The sequence below is a fragment of the Erigeron canadensis genome, chromosome 5 (assembly GCF_010389155.1).
Source record: "Erigeron canadensis isolate Cc75 chromosome 5, C_canadensis_v1, whole genome shotgun sequence".
Taxonomy (NCBI): Eukaryota; Viridiplantae; Streptophyta; class Magnoliopsida; order Asterales; family Asteraceae; genus Erigeron; species Erigeron canadensis.
This window is the reverse complement of record NC_057765.1, coordinates 24681035-24701958: the sequence shown is the minus strand read 5'-3', so window position 1 is coordinate 24701958 and position 20924 is coordinate 24681035. Positions and strand designations below refer to the sequence as shown.

The following is a 20924-nucleotide window of genomic DNA, read 5'->3' as shown; positions in this document are numbered from 1 at the left end:
ACTATCGAATAATCGAATGTTTGTTAGCATAAAGGAATGAACACAAAGCATATGTGACACATACATTTAGAAAAAAAGCGTAAAAATAATAGACTATCAAAGAAATTCTCTTTTGGTAGCTCTAGCTAGTCCAACAACACATAAAATCTCTAGCTAGTCCAACAACACATAAAATCAAGCTGCGTTAACAAACTATTTGTAGCATATATGAATAAGATATCCGATACATAAATTAAATGACAATTGAAAAGTTATACAAAGGAAAACACATAAACATTAATCCTTATATCTTCATGTAATAAAATAAAAATGTAAAAGTAATGGTAAGGTAAACATAAGAGATCGTTCACAAGATCAGGTTTTCAAGGATGTGGTAGGGAAGGGAATTCTTTTGGTAACTCAGGAATGGTAGGCTTTGGTAGTTCGGGAAGTGTAGGTTTTGGAATCTCGGGGAGCACGGGTTTTGTAGCTTCTGGAATGGTGGGCTTAGGAACATCAGGAACAACAGGTTTTGGTATTTCAGGAACTATGGGCTTCGGAAGCTCAGGAAGTGTTGGCTTTGGAAACTCGGGAACTGTGGGCTTTGGAAGCTCAGGAAGTGTAGGCTTCAGAATCTCAGGAATTGTTGGCTTTGGAAGTTCAGGAAGAGTGGGCTTTGGAATTTCAGGAACTACAGGCTTAGGAATCTCTGGAACCATGGGTTTTGCAATCTCGGGTACAGTAGACTTTGGAACCTCGGGAATAGTAGGCTTGGGAATTTCAGGAATTGTGGGTTTTGGCACCTCGGGTAGTGTGGGCTTTGGAACCTCAGGAACCGTAGGCTTTGGAACCTCAGGAACAATGGGTTTAGGAAGCTCTGGAACAATGGGCTTAGGAAGCTCTGGAAGTGTGGGCTTTGGAATCTCTGGAACTGTGGGCTTTGGAACTTCGGGAAGTGTGGGCTTTGGAATCTCGGGAAGTGTGGGCTTAGGAAGCTCTGGAACAATGGGCTTAGGAAACTCTGGAAGTATGGGCTTTGAAATTTCGGGAACAGTGGGCTTCGGAATCTCGGGAAGTGTTGGCTTTGGAATCTCGGGAAGTGTGGGTTTGGGAAGCTCTGGAATTGCTGGCTTCGGAAGCTCAGCTGTCTCCAAAAGCTTACGTGCATCAACATTGATCTTGCCACCATTGAATGATGCTAAACTGACGGAAACTAGTATCAAGATAAAGGAATTGAGATGTAAACGAGCCATAATGTTGCAGACTCTGGATGACTAAATGATACAGACAAGAAGCCAAGAGTGTAGTATTTTAGTTTGATTCATAATTGTGTATGCCGATTTAGATTTATATATATAGATGTCTTGAGAAGTGTAAAATGGGACACATGGATTATGGATATAAGTTGGTGAGAATTATACAAAAGGATAGGTATTTTTTATAGTTCAACTTCTTATCTTTAAATCACTTGTTATTACACCTTTTGAATCTTTTAGATGGTGTTTGCCTGCTCAACAACGTTGAAAACAATCCCTTTTATATTAAATGTTTCTGGTATATAGTGATTTGTCATGTAATTTTCTTATCTTGTTGAGCAAACTATATCTCATTTATATTATAAAAGATTTATACGGAGTATATGGTACAGAAGGTCAAGGGCAGGTTGAAACTTTATACTTTGACAATGTGTTATTTTGAAAAGTTCATCAAAGATAACATGAATACTTATTTGTTAAAACTATAACAACAGAGTATATTGTTAAGGCATATTTTACTGTAACTTGTTGTAACTTGTAAGGAAGTTTTGAGCATTTTGGAAAGCATTTGACCATATCTTGACGTGCTATATCTCAGCAGCCCATTTGTATGTTTCATTTTTCGAGTTGTAAGAGATAACGTGTTCGAGATGAAATACAACCCAATTGGTTGAAACTGCCGCTACTACTATGATATACTCCTTCCGTTTCACTACAGTCTCACTACAAGTGTCTTGTTTTGAAGTTTTAAAGTCTTTGTTGTTAAACTTTGACCATGCATATGTATTTTTTTTGTTTTATGTAATATTTGATGAAACTTATATCTATGAAAATACATATTAAAACTCAATCAGTATATATTATTTTCATCAAGTTTGTATAACATAAACAAAAATATTTAAAGTAAATTTTTTTTTAAAAAAAACAAAAACTTTGAAAATTCAAAATATGGCACTTCCACTACAAACAATCTACAAACAATCTACAAACAATCCGTGGAAAGTCTCAAGAGTGATTTGGCTACAACACAAAGTGAGTTGGCAACTACAAAACGTGCCGTGAGCATTTTATTGAATCTATTTCACGAATATATCCCAAATGCAAACTTGTCGGGAGTCCTTAACAATCTGAATATGCAGGTACATTACGTACTATAAAATTTTGATTTTTTAAAGTTATTAGCCCATTATTAGTTCCTAAGTTTTTTGAAAGTTGTGTTAGATATCTGATACGTCTTCAACATTTTCGAATATCCCCTTAGCCAACCAAAGGTCGCCTGGAACTAGTGGTAAATACCTGCTATCATAAGTGTCGTAACACTTTACTTGTGAGCTTTTAATTATTTTCATTTTGTGTTGTCTTCATTTGTTTCAACAGGAGGAAGTAGCTAGTGTTCTTTTTTATATGAGTTGACAAAAGGTTCATCTTGTATCAGTCCCGAGGGAAGATGCTCAATTCTGCATGACTTGTTGTTTCTTAAATGAGTAGTTTGTTAAGTAATCTTATAGTCTTTTTGTTAGATGTTTTAGATGTAGACTTTTGAAACTTTAGTTCCATGTACCTTTGTAACTCGACTAACGGAATGAACCTTAGCTTTTTATCATGTAATGTTAAACATTTTAAGAAGTTTGTATGTCTGGTAGCTTGTTTGTTGATTGTGTTCACATGATAAAATTTTGTTTTACGATGACATAGAGTATGTGCCACTAAAAGCTCCTTAATAGATTGAATTTAGCAAACTATTAGTGGCACAAGTTATTTGCCACAAAAGCATTTTTTGTTATTTTGTGGCACAAAAAAAAGTGCCACTATAGCCATAAAAACTTGCGGTGGAAGTTATAGAAAGTGCCACTAAAGGGCTTTACTGGTAGCACTTGTAGTGACACTTTTTTTGTGTGCCGCTGTAGCCCAGAGTCATTTTTAGTGGCACTTTTGTTACTTTTTGTGGCACTTTTGTTACTTTTTGTGGCACTTTTTGTATGCCACTGAATGTCAATTTATTTGTAGTGTTCCGAAATGATTATGTCTATAGGTTATTCATATCATATAACTTACTATTCTACTGTTATGGGAAATTCGTTGGCGTCGACGTTAAACAAAAATGATAGCACAAAGGCAACTCTCCCAGTCTTATATCGTCATGGACTCATGCATAGGTGCTCATTGGTTTTGGCCGGGCTTTTCCATGAACAAAAAATTAAGCATCGTATGAATATATTTTGAAGACCTGACTAGTCCTCTATGACTGGGAATTCATTTACTTCTCTGGAATAATTTCGAGTCTCAAAATTTATATTTTGAATTTGATGTACAGGTTATGTGTTTCTATATACTGATATGGTTGCTTAGGTTGTGACTACCCATTTCATTAAGAAGAAGACCTACTCACAATGTGAATACCTCTGATGCACGGAAACGTCGTGTAGGTGTCGTCCCACGTACCAGAAACTTCTCGGGGACGGAAACGTGTACGGGGACGGCTAGAAACATTTCCTGGACGTTTCTTGACCGTTTCCCTAAGTCAACGGACGTTTCTTGAACCGTTACTATTTTTAGGGACGTTTTTTGAAGGTTTTCAGAAGTTCAGGGGCGTTTCTTATAAGTTTTCAAGGAGTATCGTGTAAGCTTCCCATAATATGATTAATATCTCTTTTTGTATTCCAAGCCAATCAATCATTCAGCCGTCCAGTGACAGTTTCTCATAAATTCATAATATGATTAATATCTCATAATATGATTCATCTCCTTCCTCTCGATCTAGACCTAAAATTCAACAAATAAATAAATAATCTTCATAAAATCACAGTCGGGCTCAAGACTTGGTTTACGTACACAATAATCTCCGACTTTTATCAAGGGCTCCCAATGATGACTTGAAGATGTGGAATATTGGTGGAGATACTTTTGACACGATGGACATAGAAGATGTAGGCTTTTTGCAGTTTGCGGATCTTTCATTAGATGAACCAGATCTTGAAAACGGTTTGTTTAATTTGATAATATTTGATTACCTTTGCTTTAGAAGATGTATGATTTTTGAACTATTTATGATTATCTTTGGAAGATGTATGAATTTTGAAGTTTACATCAACGTATGAATATATTTTGGGGTTTGTGGTACATTATCCATAATATATATTTTTTTATGTATTTATTTCCGTACCCATGTCGTACTCGTTTCTTGATTTTTTAAGTTTCGCCGTTTCCCGTTCCCATATCGTACCCGTTTCCCGTTCCCCGTTCCCGTACCAGTTCCCGTGCAACATAGGTGAATACACCTAAAGGTAGGGTGGTAATTTCCGACCCAACTTCTATATGATTAAGAGGATCCGGGTTGTGGTTAAATTGGTTTGGGTCATATACGGTCCAACAACCTCTTTAGTAAATGAGTTGAATTTGGTTAGGCTTTCTTGACTCATTTGGAACCCGCCAATATATGCCTTTAAACTACCACTAATAAACATAGATACAATAATTGTGTATTTTACTTCAAACGTCATAACAGTTCATATAGTTTCTTATAATATCATTGCGATTGAAGTATATAAACCCTTTCTATTGCTCACCCACAACCCGTCAATCTGAACAAGACACGATTACACCCCACATACAATTTTTTTAGCTACAATTATGTTTGATAGACCATAAGGATCATCCACGCACAGGGTATATGTACAACTATTGCAATGGCCATCCTTGATGTGCCATATATGTAACATTCGTGATTTTTGACTCAGTTGACTTGTAATTTAATGAAATTAAAAGATGAACGAATTTGTTGACTTATATGGATTTTCAAACGTTTTGTTGTATAGTAACGTAACGTGAAGTCTAATTGTGTTTACGGCATTTAAATGGTTAACGTTTAGCTATTTGTCGAATTTAGCGGAGCGGGAGCCCAAAAATGGACTCCCTAGGCCGGCCCCCATCCCACTCCCTCACACACTCATCACTCATTCATTTCCTTATTAATTTACTTCATCACTCTCCCCCATTACCCTTCCTTTCTTTCTTTCAACCACCACCCAAATCCATCATAAATTCTCCATAAATTCCCCTAAATCTTGTGTTAGTAGTAGTAAATTAACACAATCAAGTAACCCTAATAATAATAATAATAATAATAATCTTCCAAGAAAATTAAGGATTTAAAGGTGGTCATCCAAGTTTTTTCCCCAAACCCGGAATTTGGAAGATTTCGACTCTTTTGGTAAGATAAACTCGTCTTAAATCTTCTCTTTTATGTTTATAACGTCATTGTTGGTCATATCTAAGAAACCCTTGGTCAAAATCGGGCTAAAACTTGAAATGGGTCAAATTAGGGTTTCATTAGGGTTAGTTTGGGTCAAAAACGATTTGGACATCTAATTGTGTTAAGGGATTGGATTTGATCGATGAAATATGTTTAGTTATACTTAATCATGTTTGTTTAAGCCTAAAAGCGAGTCTCGAAGCACCACTAGTTGATTTGGATGCCAAATTTTGGTTTTTGGTTCGTTCTTGTTGCTGAACTGCTGATGTTTGGCTTCAGTATCTGGCCATTGCGGCGCAGTGGGAAGACCAGAACCCACTGCAGCGCAGTGGCATATCACGGACTTGCTGCTTCGAGTCTCATTGCGGCGCAGTGAGAACCTGCGGCCCACATTTCCTCTTTTGTCAACTTCAAACGCTCATAACTTTTGATCCGTAAGTCCGTTTCAGGTGTATGACCTATCGTTAGAATTGTATGAGAGTCTAGTTTCTCTTAGTAACATCTTTTTTATGAAAATCTATCACCATTTTTCCCGAGTCCCTTGTTTCTCCAACCGTGAATTCAACGTCCGACCTTGGGGTGTCTTGTAAAGGCCTAGGGTGACTTATATTGTAACGTAGACCCTAATGTGATGATTTAATATTGCTATAATAGATTTGTGACCGTCGTGCTCCCCGCTTACCCGCTTAGTCACCTCCTACAAATGCGTAAGGCAAAGGTGAGTTCCGTAGCCCCATTTTCTCTTATATTTCGGGGTGAAAAGTGTACTCTTTACTTAACAGTTATCGGTTGATCTGATTGTTATGCCATGAAATGTGAAATGACGCATTTGAAATATATGTAAGTCGTAACGTGTTATCGCGCAATGTTTATCATGTAAGTCGTGCCTATTATCGCGTAATGTTTATCATGTAAGTCGTGCCTATTATCGCGCAATGTTTATCATGTAAGTCTTGCCTGTTATCGCGCAATGTTTATCATGTAAGTCGTGCCTGTTATCGCGCATTGTTCATCATATAAGTCGTGCCGGTTATCGCGCATTATTTATTATGTAAGTCGTGCCTTGTTTAACTATGACTAAACGTAAACGTTGATTGTGTTGATTGGTACGAATGTGACTAGGTATTTAAATCCACGTGAATTGTTAACGGTTGTTATCCCGACACTTACTCTTATTACTCAAACCTACGAACTCACCAACTTTATGTTGACCCGTTTTAGTACACTTTTTAGGTGAACAGGTAAATCAAAGACGTGTTGGATAATGATTGATTGTTTGCATGCTAGGATTGGACTTGGGATTTATCATAGATCCGTGATTCATAGTTCCCGCTCATGGGTTATGCTTAGGATCATTTGCCATCTTTTGTACTCTCTTTTGTAAACGTTTGATGGTCGTGCTCCTTATGCATTTTTGTATGGTCTCGGATTTGTAATTGGTTAAATTGTATGGATTCCCAATCCTTTTAATGCATCTAGATTTGTCTCTACTTAATTTCCATGTCGTGCTGTGCTTTTCTTGTGATATCCCATTATTGCGCCTTGTTGGGGTGTTACAATATAAGTCTTTCAAAACCATTTAGAATTATGGTTGGAATTCTAGCTCATTGGCAAAACTAAAAAACACACATGAGATCATAATGCAATAATGTATATTTAGCATATATTATAGAAGAATGAAGTACATAATGAACAATCATACACCACAAGAATAAAAGCTATATGCATCTCTTAATAAACACTAAATGAAGAAAACCAAGGTAATAATTTTAGTAATAAAGTAGATATATCTGAAGGTGTCGCAACAACATGCAGTTTTCTAAGGATGAGGTAACTCTGGAGCGGTGGGCAATGCGGGTTTAGGGATCTCTGGCACCTTTGGTAATTCTGGGAGTGTGGGCTTTGGAATCACAGGGACCTCTGGTTTTGGAACCTCGGGAAGGTTGGGTTTTGGAAGCTCTGGAATTTCAGGTTTTGGAATCACTGGGACCTCTGGTTTAGGAATCTCGGGCAGTTTGGGTTTCGGGATTTCAGGAACTATGGGCTTTGGAAACTCTGGAACTTCAGGTTTTGGAATCACCGGGACCTCTGGTTTAGGAATTTCGGGCAGTTTGGGTTTCGGGATTTCAGGAACTGTGGGCTTTGGAAGCTCTGGAACTTCAGGTTTTGGAATCACCGGGACCTCTGGTTTAGAAATTTCGGGCAGTTTGGGTTTCGGGATTTCAGGAACTGTGGGCTTTGGAAGCTCTGGAACTTCTGGCTTTGGTATCACTGGAACCTCTGGTTTCGGAATTTCAGGAAGTTTGGGTTTTGGAAGCTCTGGAACTCCAGGTTTTGGAATCACGGGCACCTCTGGCATAGGAACCTCAGGCAGTTTTGGTTTTGGGATTTCAGGAACGGTAGGTTTCTGAATCTCTGGAACTTCGGGCTTTGGAAGTATTGGGACTTCTGGTTTTGGGACTTTGGGAAGTTCGGGTTTTGGAATCTCAGGAATAGTGGGTTTTGGAAGCTCTGGAACTTCAGGCTTGGGAATCTTAGGGAGCTCAGGGAGTTTCGGTTTTGGAAGCTCAGGAAGTGTGGGCTTTGGAAGCTCGGGAACTTCAGGCTTGGGAATCTTAGGGAGCTCGGGTAGTTTTGGTTTTGGAATCTCCGGAAGCGTTGGTTTTGGAAGCTCCGGGATTTCAGGCTTTGGAAGCTCGGGAGCGTCCAAAAGCTTACGTGCCTCGGCAATAAATTTCCCACCATTAGTTGATACTAAGATGAGTGAAATTAGTGTAACAAAGATCAGATTAAGGTTGTAATGTGCCATTGTTTTTGTAAACTCAAAGAATGATTAGAAGAAGATGTTTTGAGTGATATTGTATGTGCTGATGATTTTAATTTATATAGAAGATGTGATGTGGGAAATTGGTTTACGTATGATTAGGTTGTTAAGAATTTTTTGACATTAGCGGTTGTAGCTCAACTACATATATATATAAAGGTTGAATTTTGAGTACGGAGGTATTGAAATTATGAGTTTATGACTATTTCTATTTTCATTTGAGTAGAAGTAGATCCATTTCATCAGCATAGAATTAAAGTTGTTAGTTTAACCTCTGATATGTCGTTCGACTACTTCCTGTACCAAATAATAGTTAGGTGGTTCAAAATTATTCATCACTAGTGAATTGTACTTCAATTCCAATATTATTGTTGTTATATTAACACACATTTTAATACTAGTAAATATTAGCATATATCGTAACTAAAGAAAATTGGGTGAATAGAAGTTTTGTGATGTTTAAGTTGCCGTTAAAATTTTTTAATAATAATAGTAATAAAATATATGTTATAAGTTGATGTTTAATTAATTCATTCTTGAGGAGAGGAATTTTCATGAAATAGGGAAACATGATGAGGGAATTAATTGTTTTAGAGCTGAATATTTTTATTATTTTAATCTTGAAGTCTATAGTTATCTATGTGATTGAAGGGTTACAAGTAAATCATTATGTTGTGTATGTTTCTTTTGTTGTTGTTAAGACCTCTCCCAATAACATACTCATATACACCTCTTTCATACTAATATATCAATTTTTTTCTCTCATCATCCACATCTTCCACACTCCCTTACAATAACACTTCTTTCAAACCTCTTATTTATTACTATATTTTATATCCACCTACGCTCTATCTCTCTCTCCCTTACTCTTCCCTCGTCTATGGTCGTCCACCAATCAAAATGTGGAGATGAAGACCCCACCGATGAGGCATGGAAGAGTTGCTAACAATAGCTTCCTCATCGACAAGCCATCGATGAGGCGTTGATGATGTCCATTAGGAGAGGCCTAATTGTATCCCAATTTACAACAAGAATTCAAACATTTCCACAATTTTATAAATTTCACTTTTATCCGGATTACTTAAAACATAATCCCAACCATTAAAACAGCTTTTACGATATATCAAGGAAACAATAAACCTTGATGCAAACAAGGACGAGAGATCGAGAACCTAAATCCGAACCTGACCCCCATACCCGCACATGGAAGCCTTATACAAACCCGACCTTATTCGTTGACTGCCGAAAAAAAAGGTTACCTGAAAAAATCACAAGAGTACATATTCATCTTTTGCATCCTCGTCTCGAAATTGATCGAGGAGACCTATGCATTCTGAGAGCCATACTTTTCACCATCATACCATCACATCGTGCGAGAATGTATATGAATAAATAACATAAACATTGTTAATTTCAACAGGTGCATGTGGTTGTTATATTAACGTTTCTTTTGTGTTTTTTTTCACTATATACCCCTATACTTATCATTTATTTCACCGTCCACCCTTTTTATTAACGAATGTTAGTTTTCATCCCGTCAAGTCCCTCATATACATACAAATGAGGGTAGTTTAGTCTTAACCTCTCTCCAAACCTCTTTCATTCATCATCTTTCATCACGAAACATCTCAACCGAGATCTTCAAACAAAAGATTTTGTTCTTCAAAACCTTAACCCATATCTCCAAACATATACGAGTAATAATAAAGAAAAAGAAAAACAAGAACAAAAAACATCAAACAGATTTCAAACACAAGATTTTAGTTCAAATAAATCCCTTCAACATCTCACCCCTAAAAAATCATACCCCTATTTTCTTCATTACAGAAATACAAAATTTGTATATAAAGTCAACATTTTAATACAAAATTTTAGTTCAAATAATGTGATTGCTGCTTCAGGTATATGTATTTCTATAGATATAGATTTATATCGATTATACAAATGTATATATAGAGAGAGAGCTGTGTGTGAATTGAGGGTTTGGATTGATGAATATGATGATGAATTTTTGCCATATGGATATGTATGCATAGATAGGAAGAACTTTTTTTTTTTTGGGATGGGTGTGTGATATATCCTCACGTGGTATGCACGTGAGGAAGAAAACGTAACCTTCGTTAGTCAGAAGGGTGGGCAGTGACATAAATGATAAGCAGAGGGGTATGTAGTGATACAAAAAAAGCACATGATGAAAATGTTAATAACGACGACCATATGGGCATCTAATGATAGTGGTATGTAAGTTGAAAATCAGCTTTAAAAGTTAAGATGAGGTGACTAAACTAATTTGAAGTGAAAATCAGCTTTGCTTTGTTTTCTTTGACGATAAAGTAGAGTTCCGGAAGAATTGTAGTTTCGTTTCGGTTTTGAGGTAGTTTTGATGGTTTCAAACTTTATTACGAATCAAAATTTAACTAGACTCAACCTATTTAGTTCGAACCTATATGACGGAACGGACACCTTTTTCTTTAAATAGTTTTTAGCAAAGCAGTCAATCAGATATAAAGATCGTATTTTATTTATAAGTTTTGTGAAGATTCTTGTTTTGCCATATTTATAAAGACTTGGACGTGGGTCAAGTTCATTTCATTGCAAAGGGATCTGGTCACACATCTGGTAGAACTTAATTTATCCTGAAACGATTTGTCGTTAGTTACAATCTAAACTTTCAATTATTGATATTTTCTAATCATTTACAGCTAAAGCTCTTTTGTTTGTTCTATTTTTTCAAACAAGGAATATAGCATCTTTCACTTGACAAACATGAAAGTGTCTAATGCATCGATATTTTTAATAAAAATGAGTCAACTCCATAAAGATACTTACGAGAGCTGCAGGCTCAAGCACATTAGAAAGAATTTTATTCAATAGTCATTTCTTGCATGTCACCTTCAGTGTCTCATCAAGATGAGATAAAACAATTCTTGGGACTTGATGTCTCGTTATTATATATAGAAGCACTTGAACAAGTTTCTAAAGTACCAAACAGGATGATAAAGTTTATAACAACATTTTGCCTTTTGGCTTTGTTTGGTTTAAGCAATGCTGATAATCAGGCAAACAGACTTTTTGAGTTGCTAAAATCAAAAAGATCTAAAAGTTCACCTGTTCCTAACACATGGGCCGTTTCAGATGAAGCTACTGAGGAGTACTCTCCTGTTTACATTTCACAACAAGACGGGTTAGCACAGCTCGACAAGATTGATGCCTTGCCAGGCCAACCTGCAGGTGTTAATTTTAATCAGTATTCAGGATATGTGACCGTTAATCAAACTGCTGGGAGGGCTCTTTTCTATTATCTGGTTGAGTCTCCCACTGATTCTTCCACTAAACCATTGGTTTTGTGGCTAAATGGAGGTACATGATCTTGTTTGGGGCACAATCCTTTAAATCAAGAGAATCAACACTTTCACCTTTATCTAGTATAACTTGTCAGATAACTCGAATTGGTGACTTTTAACAGGTCCAGGATGCTCTTCCATGATTGGAGCGATGACAGAACTAGGACCCTTCAGAATCAATAGTGATGGCAAAACTCTCTTCATGAACGATTATGCATGGAGCAACGGTTAGATCTAATTAAATTCTACGTTTACTATATCCTCGCTGGATTATATACATTGATAGTAAACACAAAAAATATTATGTGCAGTTGCAAATATGCTGTTTTTGGAATCCCCTGCTGGTGTGGGCTTCTCATATTCAAATACGTCTTCGGATTATGCTCATGCTGGTGACAAGAACACTGCAGATGATGCTTACATATTTCTTGTTAATTGGCTCGAGAGATTCCCTCAGTACAAAACCCGTGACTTTTACCTTACTGGTGAAAGTTACGCTGGGCATTATGTTCCTCAACTTGCTTATAAGATCCTTAGTAACAACAAAATAACAAATCAAACCATCATCAATATGAAAGGGATCGCTGTAAATACCTTTAACCCACACTTTGTTTATTATCCAACAAGTTTTAAATTTCCAGTACTTCTAATGATATGATAACTGATGTTGCAATATATGCAGATTGGAAATGCATGGATTGATGATGAAACGAGCTTGAAAGGAATGTATGATTATTGGTGGACTCATGCTATAAATTCAGATGCAACACATGATGCGATATTAAAATACTGCAACTTTTCAGCCGATTCTTCATCTGAAATGTGCGAAAAAAGTACAGACCAAGCATGGGATGAGTGGGGAAATCTCGACCTGTACAATATCTATGCACCAATTTGCTTGAACCGTACTTCTTCTACAACTGGTTCTGTAAGCCATCGACTTAACACATTGTTCCCTTACCTACTGTAATTTGTGGAATCGCATAATTTAAACTGATTACGTATATATGTATATACATATATATTTATATTTCAGATAAATGTATTTGACCCTTGCTGGCAAGATATCCTGGTAGATTATCTCAATAGCTCTGCTGTTCAAAATGCGTTAAACGTGAAACCTACATCATGGGATTTATGCAGGTACCGTCAGATTAGTCTCATAAACTTATATGAATCTTCGTCATATTAATATTCATATAAATGATTGCAGCGATGTTATCATGGGCTGGCATGACAGTGCAACTACCATCCTCCCAATAATCGAGTATCTTATTTCAAATGGCCAAAGGGTATGGGTATACAGGTAAGTCTTCACACATGGGATTACTATAGATAAGTTCCATTGGTGGGAATTCTGTGTTTGGAAAATTGATTAATCATATCTTACTATTGCAGTGGCGATGTAGATGGCAGGGTTCCCATTACCTCTTCTAGATACTCAATCAACACCCTTAATCTTCCGATTGAGACACCTTGGAGGCCATGGTACCTCAACAAAGAGGTATTCATTGCACCTTTTGGTCATTCATATAACTAATTTAAATGAAAAACAGATCATAGTTTAATTAGATGGTGTGTATGTATCTAGTGTATCTCATTAGATAATATTTTGTTGTTCAATCACTTAATATAATGCTGCATAATTATATATATTATGATTAAATAACAGTACCTATTCTTGAAATTGTAGATTAAGAGTAAATTACCATTTGCATCTCTGATCAGTAGACAATATATTTTTGGCGCTACTAACGTAAAATTGTGTTTAACAGGTTGGGGGATATCTGGAGGGATATAAAGGACTGCTTCTGATAACTGTTAGGGGTGCTGGCCATACCGTTCCAAGCTACCAACCACAACGTGCATTGACATTGTTCTCGTCATTCCTTGGAGGGATACTCCCTTCTTCCTCTTAAACACATGTCTGATTTTTATAGTTCTAATAACTTTCATTTGCTGAATAAGTTCAACAATTATCAAAGTGGTGTTTATTTGACCCAATATGTTTTTTAGTTAATTTCCTTATGTAATTTTGATTTCATTTCTGTTGTAAGAAAGTGGTATGGAATTCACCTTTGCATGAGTGATAATTGTTCTACGGAAACGCTATTACAATATGGTGGTCCGATTCTGGCCAAGGAGAACCTAGCCTAGTTCCATTAATCATAGACCTTTTTAACGAAGTCTGGAGGTTTGCCTCTGGAAACAGAGGTCATGGGTTCGATCCTCATGCCCAACAAGGCTGGAGGTCCTTTTCTATCTTTGGTAGAACCTGGAAGCAGTCTCTTTACCTTTGGTAGGGGTAAGGCTGTCTACATCTCAACATCCCCTTACACCGTCGAAGACGGTATTTAGGGCCCAAAACCTGTAGAAGACGACATTTGGAGTTACTTTACTTTTTACTTCTTTTTAACGAAGTCTCCAAGTAACTGGTTCTAACAAATTCCCGCCATACAAAGCACGGGGAATCTCACTCTCTCTATATATACAATGTTGTAACCATATTATAAAAATGAGTGCGACCCAATAACCCAAGTGAAAGCAAACCACATTGGGTAAATATATAAAAAAAAATATATATATATCTACGAAATACTAGACTTACAAGTGGTTATTGATGATTGAAGTTATAACCATTTACGTTAATTTGAGGCCACTACATAATTCCACATTTTCGCTTGCTTGTCTTCAAACAAATCCAAACATTTTACCTTGTAGTTTTACCAATGAACCTTATTCCCTAAATGTGTATTTGGGCACAAGTGCATAGAGGTCGAACCAATCGAGGTTTCAATCGATTTATTCAAAAGTCAATGATACTAATGAGTACAATACACTTAAAAAACATGGTATTACGTATAATACTCCATGAGTATAATACTTGAGTTACTTGATTTACGAGTTAATTACTCGTAAATCAAATATGAATCAGAAGCATGTGCAGGGTTGTCAATGAGAAAATTTATATGCACCAAACTCATGGGGTTTCGATCGAAACAAATAATTTTTTTTTAGGTGTTACGTAATTCTATAAGCTATCAAATAACTTTTCTGTTAAAGAAATATTATGCTTTATTAAAGTAATTATATTAATTTTTGAATATAAAAAAATATTATATTAAATTAGCTAGGCATAGTGAGTCATGTTTGTCGTTGGTTCCACGTGATGAAATAAGAGATAGAGATACTTGAAATGATTTGACATAATATTATTGATGAATGACTATAAATGAGCTAGATCATTTATCAAATGAATTGAAAGTTTATATAAATCATTTAATATGTGTACAACAATCTTTTGCTAAACATTAAGATGCATGAAAAAAAAAGTGTAATAAACTAAAAACCCGTGACAATATGCGGATTTTGTAAATACTTAGAAAAACAGATATAAAGCAGCTATTTTATCTATAGATTTTGTAAATAATCTTGTTTACCATGTTTATAAGACTTTAGCATAAGAACAAACAACTTAACTTATCTTGATTCAGTTTATCGTTTATTACAAGCCAATTAAAATTTTCAAATATTAACATTTTCTAAATTCTAATCATCTATAGGGTAGAGCTCTTTGTTTATTTTTTTTTTCAAACAAGGAATAAATATAGCATATTTTACTTGACAATATGTGAAACTGTCTAATGTATCGATATCTTTAATAAAAATGAGTCAACTCCATAAAGATACTTACGAGAGCTGCAGGCTCACGAATATTAGAAAGAATTTGTATTCAATAGTCAGCTTCAATGTCTCATCAAGATGAGATAAAATCATTCTTGGGACTTAACGTCTCGTCTACTATATATATTAGCAGTTGAACAAATTTCTAAAGTACCAAATACAGGATGATAAAGGTTATAACAACATTTTGCCTTTTGGCGTTGTTTGGATTAAGCAATGCGGATATTCAGGCAAACAAGCTTTTTGAGTTGCTAAAATTAAAAAGATCTATAAATTCACCTATTCCTAACACATGGGTCATGTCAAAGGAAACTACTAAGGAGTACTCTCCTGTTTACAGTGCACAACAAGACGGTTTAGCAGAGGGTGACAAGATTGATGCCTTGCCAGGCCAACCTGCAGGCGTTAATTTTAATCAGTACTCGGGATATGTGACGGTTAATCAAACTGCTGGAAGGGCTCTTTTCTATTATTTCGTTGAGTCTCCCACCGATTCTTCCACTAAACCATTGGTTTTGTGGCTAAATGGAGGTACATATTCATTTGAGTTTTTTTTTTTTTTTTTTTGCATCACTAATTTTGAGTATAACTCGAATTGATGATGTTTAACAGGTCCAGGATGCTCTTCCATGATTGGAGCAATGTCAGAACTAGGACCATTCAGAATCAACAGCGATGGAAAAACTCTCTTCATGAACGATTATGCATGGAGCAACGGTTAGAACTTATTAAATTCCCTCTTTACTATTTCGTTGTTGGATTTCTTACATTGAAAGTAAACTCAAAACATATTATGTGTAGTTGCAAATATGCTGTTTCTGGAATCCCCGGCTGGAGTGGGCTTTTCATATTCAAATACAACTTCGGATTATGATCATTCTGGTGACAAAAACACTGCAGCTGACGCTTACACGTTTCTTGTTAATTGGCTCGAGAGATTCCCTCAGTACAAAAACCGTGACTTTTACATTACTGGTGAAAGTTATGCTGGACATTATGTTCCTCAACTTGCTTATACGATCGTTAGTTATAACAAAATAACAAATCAAACCATCATCAATATCAAAGGGATCGCTGTAAATACATTTCCCTAAAACTTTCTTAATTGTAAAACAACGTTTAAAAACTTTTAGTGTCTCTAATCATATATTAACTGATGTTGCAAAATATATATGCAGATTGGAAATGCATTGATTGATGATGAGACCAGTTTGGAAGGAATGTATGATTATTGGTGGAGTCATGCTATTAATTCAGATGCAACACATAAAGCCATATTGAAATACTGCAACTTTTCAAATGATTCTTCATCTGAATTGTGCGACAAAAGTACTGACAAAGCTTGGGATGAGTGGGGTGATCTCGATTTGTACAACATCTATGCACCAATTTGCTTGAATCCTCAGCGAAATGCCTCTACTACTACTGGTTCAGTAAGCCATCCAGTTAACCCATTGTTCCCTTATCTAAGATAATTTGCGGTACCACAAATTTCTTCATATTACATATTTATATGTATCTTACAGATAAATGTATTTGACCCTTGCTGGCAATATATCCTGGTAGACTATCTCAATAGCTCTCCTGTTCAAAAGGCGTTAAACGTTAAGCCTACATCATGGGGTGTATGCAGGTAGCCTTTGATCAGTCTCATAAACTTGTATGGATCTTCATATTAATTATGTTCAATAAAATGACTGCAGTGATGTTATCACCTGGAATGACTGGGAAACTACCATCCTCCCAATAATCAAGTATCTTATTTCAAATGACCAAAGAGTATGGGTATACAGGTAAGTAATCTTTACACATCCGATTACCCTAAATAAGTTTTGTTAGTGGGAATTCGAGTTAAAATTTTCGATTAACCGTATAGTATCTTACTTTTGCAGTGGGGATATAGATGGTCGGGTTCCTGTTACTTCTTCTAGGTACGCAATAAACACCCTCAATCTTCCGATTGAGACAGCTTGGAGGCCATGGTACCTCAACAAAGAGGTATTCATTGAATCTTTGGCTCATTCACATAACTATGCTGCTATTTGAAAAACAGATCATAGTACAATTAGGTGGCTTGTATGGATGCGTATCTCATGGAATATTATTTTGGTATTCAATCACTTTTAATTTATATAATACTCAATAATAATATGCATTTTCATAGAATAAAACGATAGGTTTGCTTGAAAGATTAGAATGTGTACTTCTTCCATGTAAGAATGGTTTAAGAGTGAACTAACATTAATTAGACAATATATATATTTGGCAGTTACTAACATGGAATTGTGTTAACAGGTTGGGGGATATTTGGAGGGATATAAAGGACTGCTTCTGATAACTGTTAGGGGTGCGGGCCATACGGTTCCAAGCTACCAACCACAACGTGCATTGACCTTGTTCTCGTCATTCCTTGGAGGGATGCTCCCTCCTTCCTCTTAAACATATTGTCTGTTTTTCGTAGTTTTAATAACTTGCTTTGCTGCTAAATAAGTTCGACAAAGATCTGATTAATATCTTTTTTGGTTAATTTCCCAATGTAATACTTCACTTTGTATGGCGTTCATACATTTGCATGAATGATAACGCTATATGGAGTGAGGGGTTCTTAGAACCCCCATTTTTGCTCTATGCTTGTCACGTGGAGTTCCCTTGTTAAAAGGGGTTCTCCTTGGAGTGAGGGTTTCCCTTAACCCCTTGTTCCTTTTTTTTCTTTTTCCAATTATTATTATTATTAAGTTTTTTTTTTTAATTATTAACAACACATATAAATTAAAAACTTATCCATATCTATACTATATTATAAAGCAGATTACTCATGTCTAACATTTTAAGTTTTAACATTTACTTTCCCAAAATGCCCATATATCAATTCTATATTACCAAACACCATTTCTCTCTTCTCAAATCTCAACCAATCATCTTTTTTCTCTCTCCTTCATAAATCATTTATTCCTCAAATTCATTCAAAATCTTTTATCTCACAAACTGTATATCGAAAATTATAAAAATTATATGAGTGTTCTTAAAATTTCATGCTCTTTCATTAGAGATGTCATTCGATATACTTTCGACAAATTTTTAAATCCGAGGGTGGAACCCGTACGGTTAAGGCATTTGGCTATCACACTCTATGACCTATCACCCTACCATCTGACCGCTGCAATGCGCGAATACTTACTCTTGTTAAAATAAATACATAATTTCACTACATAACAAAACAAAAACTATTTTTGTTATATAATTTAAAGTTAATAATTATCATATATTAAAGAGAAAATAGCATCAATACCCAAATATGGATACAACTATATCAATTTATCCAACAATTTTTGAATTTTCACAAAATACCCATAAGAATCGCAATAATTTGAGATAATCGCAATAAGATTCAGAAGATCGCAATAACATTCATAAGATCGCAACGAGATTTACTATAATCGCAATGAGAGAATGATAATCGCAAGATCTTTATGTGATTATATTGTAACATTCGAGAAATTTGACTTTTGTTGACCTGTTAGTTTTGTGTACATTTGATTAATGATGATCGTTTACTCTATATATGATCGAGTTTGGCTATGATTTAATTGTGTTCAAGGTGAATGTGCATTTATATATATATATATAATGATTGTTTTTAGTCAAGTTGTGTTTGCATGATATTCAAGGTGTTTTATGAGATCGAATGGTCGTTAATGTAATGGTCGATTGCTAACTTGTGGTGTAACTAGATTGATTAACCCAAACCCATGCCCATCTACCCAACCCTATCCCCACCCCAAGTCTTGCCATCCTCCCAACCATCCATTCATTTCTTACACTTCTCTTTCTCTCTCACATTCTTAAATGAAAGACTTTTCTTACTTCTCTCTCTCTCGCTCTAAATTTAATACCTCAAATTAAATGTTTCAAGCAAGACTTTGTTAGGGCTTTTCATTAATATCATCATCTCTTCTTCATATTAAAAATTTGGGTTTGTAAGTGCAAGGAAACTCCCTATTCTGGTCATTTTCGGGTTTGACACTTTGGTGGAAGATTTGGTAAGTTAAAACTATCTCATATTCACCATTACATGTTTATAATCATGTTTCTAGTCATATTCAAGTGTTTTCGGGTCACGAATAGAGACAAAAGTCGAATTAGGGTTTGTTAGGGTTTGTAATGGGTTAAAGCGAAATTGAAACTAGATTTGATGTTTTGAAGTGAAATCTTGGAATGGGTTGTGTTCATTTGAGTTTGTTTATGTCAAAATGTGTGCATTTAAGCTTGAAATCAGGTCCTAGATCCTCCTAGGTCGTCTATAGGGTCAAAATGAGTGTTTTGGGGGTGTTTGGCTCGTGCTGGTGCTGAACTGGGTGGGTTGCGGCGCAGCTATACAAGTTGCGGCGCAGCTAAAGTGTTCTGTTTTTGAGCTGCGGCTCAACATTAAGTTGCGGCGCAATTGGGGTCTTTAATTAACTAACTTTTTCCTAGCTTTGGTTCTGGAATCCTAGGATCGTCCTGACCTTTCCGGAATGTCCTCTTATGACCTTATTGGTGCTCTACACAAGACAAACCATTTATTCAAAGTCGTGAGTCACTTTTGGAACTAAACCTGAGATCTATAAGCCAAACTATATACATATATACATGTATCTTTTGATCCGTAAGTCCGTTTTAGACGTGTGACCTATCAATGGAATTGTGAGAGAGTCTACTTTCTCATGGTATCATCCTCCCTAAGTCAATCCTTTCCCATTTCTAAAAATATCTTGTCAAAGTGTCTTGTTCTTACCCGAAAAAGTTGTTTAAGCGTTAGTGGGTTTGTGACTCGACTTAAACTTGCTAGACCAACTTATTAGGGTTATTAGAGTTGAATTTGATTGTATTGGGATGTACATTGATAGGTTGTGATCGTGTGGCGAACATTGCACGCTTGTAGATGAATCTAAACTTTTTGTAGCCGCTCAAGGTGAGTTCGTAACCCCTTTTCTCTACATGATTTTGGGGTGAAAAGCGTACAACTTGTTTCATTGGTTTGTTTGATTGTTATGTGTTCGTTTATGTAAGAAATCGAGGTTATGTGTTCGTTTGCTTGTAAATCAAGGTTTTATGATTGTTTGCCTAGTTTATCAAGGTTATGTGTTCGTTTGCTTTATGAATCAAGGTTATGTGTTCTTTGGCTTTGTGAATCAAGGTTGAATGATTGTTTGGCTATGTTATCAAGGTTATGTGTCCGACTAATTTGTAAATCAAGGTTCTATGATTGTTATGCGTTCGTATCAAGGTTATGAGGTTCATTAAATGATCCAATCAAGGTTTCAAGGCTTGGTGATCGTTTAACGATCCCAATTATGAGATCATTTAATGACCCAATCAAGGTTTCAAGGTTATATGATCATTTAATGATCTAATTATGTTCGTATCAAGGTTAAACGGTTGTTATCCCGACACTTGTTTCTTATAGTCAAAACCTACGAACTCACCAACTTTATGTTGACGCTTTTTAGTACGCTTTTCAGGTAATCAAGTGAATCAAAGACGTGATGGATGATTGCATTGCATGTGATAGGATTGAGCTTGGACTTTTGTGGATCCGTGATTCA

At 35.8% G+C, this 20924-nt stretch overlaps 4 protein-coding genes across 4 annotated transcripts; 2 read left to right on the top strand and 2 right to left on the bottom strand.

Annotated features, from left to right (window-relative positions):
- Positions 1-362: 362 nt before the first annotated feature.
- Positions 363-1232, bottom strand: LOC122601393 (protein PELPK1-like). The gene has a single exon (XM_043774155.1). It carries the CDS (start codon positions 1230-1232, stop codon positions 363-365), a length of 870 nt encoding a protein of 289 aa, XP_043630090.1.
- Positions 1233-7152: 5920 nt separating this feature from the next.
- Positions 7153-8321, bottom strand: LOC122602133 (protein PELPK1-like). The gene has a single exon (XM_043774859.1). It carries the CDS (start codon positions 8294-8296, stop codon positions 7307-7309), a length of 990 nt encoding a protein of 329 aa, XP_043630794.1. The 5' UTR covers positions 8297-8321; the 3' UTR covers positions 7153-7306.
- A 2983-nt stretch (positions 8322-11304) lies between these two features.
- LOC122600938 (serine carboxypeptidase 1-like) lies at positions 11305-13574 on the top strand. Its single transcript, XM_043773717.1, has 8 exons — positions 11305-11671; positions 11778-11882; positions 11967-12241; positions 12338-12583; positions 12692-12798; positions 12869-12961; positions 13054-13159; positions 13431-13574. Exons 1-8 carry the CDS (start codon positions 11305-11307, stop codon positions 13572-13574), a joined length of 1443 nt encoding a protein of 480 aa, XP_043629652.1.
- A 1929-nt stretch (positions 13575-15503) lies between these two features.
- Positions 15504-17778, top strand: LOC122599972 (serine carboxypeptidase 1-like). The gene is made up of 8 exons (XM_043772595.1): positions 15504-15870; positions 15952-16056; positions 16141-16415; positions 16518-16772; positions 16866-16972; positions 17043-17132; positions 17232-17337; positions 17635-17778. Exons 1-8 carry the CDS (start codon positions 15504-15506, stop codon positions 17776-17778), a joined length of 1449 nt encoding a protein of 482 aa, XP_043628530.1.
- Positions 17779-20924: the final 3146 nt, after the last annotated feature.

Excerpts from the sequence above, each read along its gene's own strand:
- LOC122601393 (XM_043774155.1), bottom strand. The coding sequence starts at position 1,232 with ATGGCTCGTTTACATCTCAATTCCTTTATCTTGATACTAGTTTCCGTC.
- LOC122602133 (XM_043774859.1), bottom strand. The coding sequence starts at position 8,296 with ATGGCACATTACAACCTTAATCTGATCTTTGTTACACTAATTTCACTC.
- LOC122600938 (XM_043773717.1), top strand. The coding sequence starts at position 11,305 with ATGATAAAGTTTATAACAACATTTTGCCTTTTGGCTTTGTTTGGTTTA. Across the intron at positions 12,242-12,337 it reads TCAATATGAAAGGGATCGCT|ATTGGAAATGCATGGATTGA; the intron begins GTAAATACCTTT and ends CAATATATGCAG. Across the intron at positions 12,584-12,691 it reads CTTCTTCTACAACTGGTTCT|ATAAATGTATTTGACCCTTG; the intron begins GTAAGCCATCGA and ends TTTATATTTCAG.
- LOC122599972 (XM_043772595.1), top strand. The coding sequence starts at position 15,504 with ATGATAAAGGTTATAACAACATTTTGCCTTTTGGCGTTGTTTGGATTA. Across the intron at positions 16,773-16,865 it reads CCTCTACTACTACTGGTTCA|ATAAATGTATTTGACCCTTG; the intron begins GTAAGCCATCCA and ends TGTATCTTACAG. Across the intron at positions 17,338-17,634 it reads CATGGTACCTCAACAAAGAG|GTTGGGGGATATTTGGAGGG; the intron begins GTATTCATTGAA and ends TTGTGTTAACAG.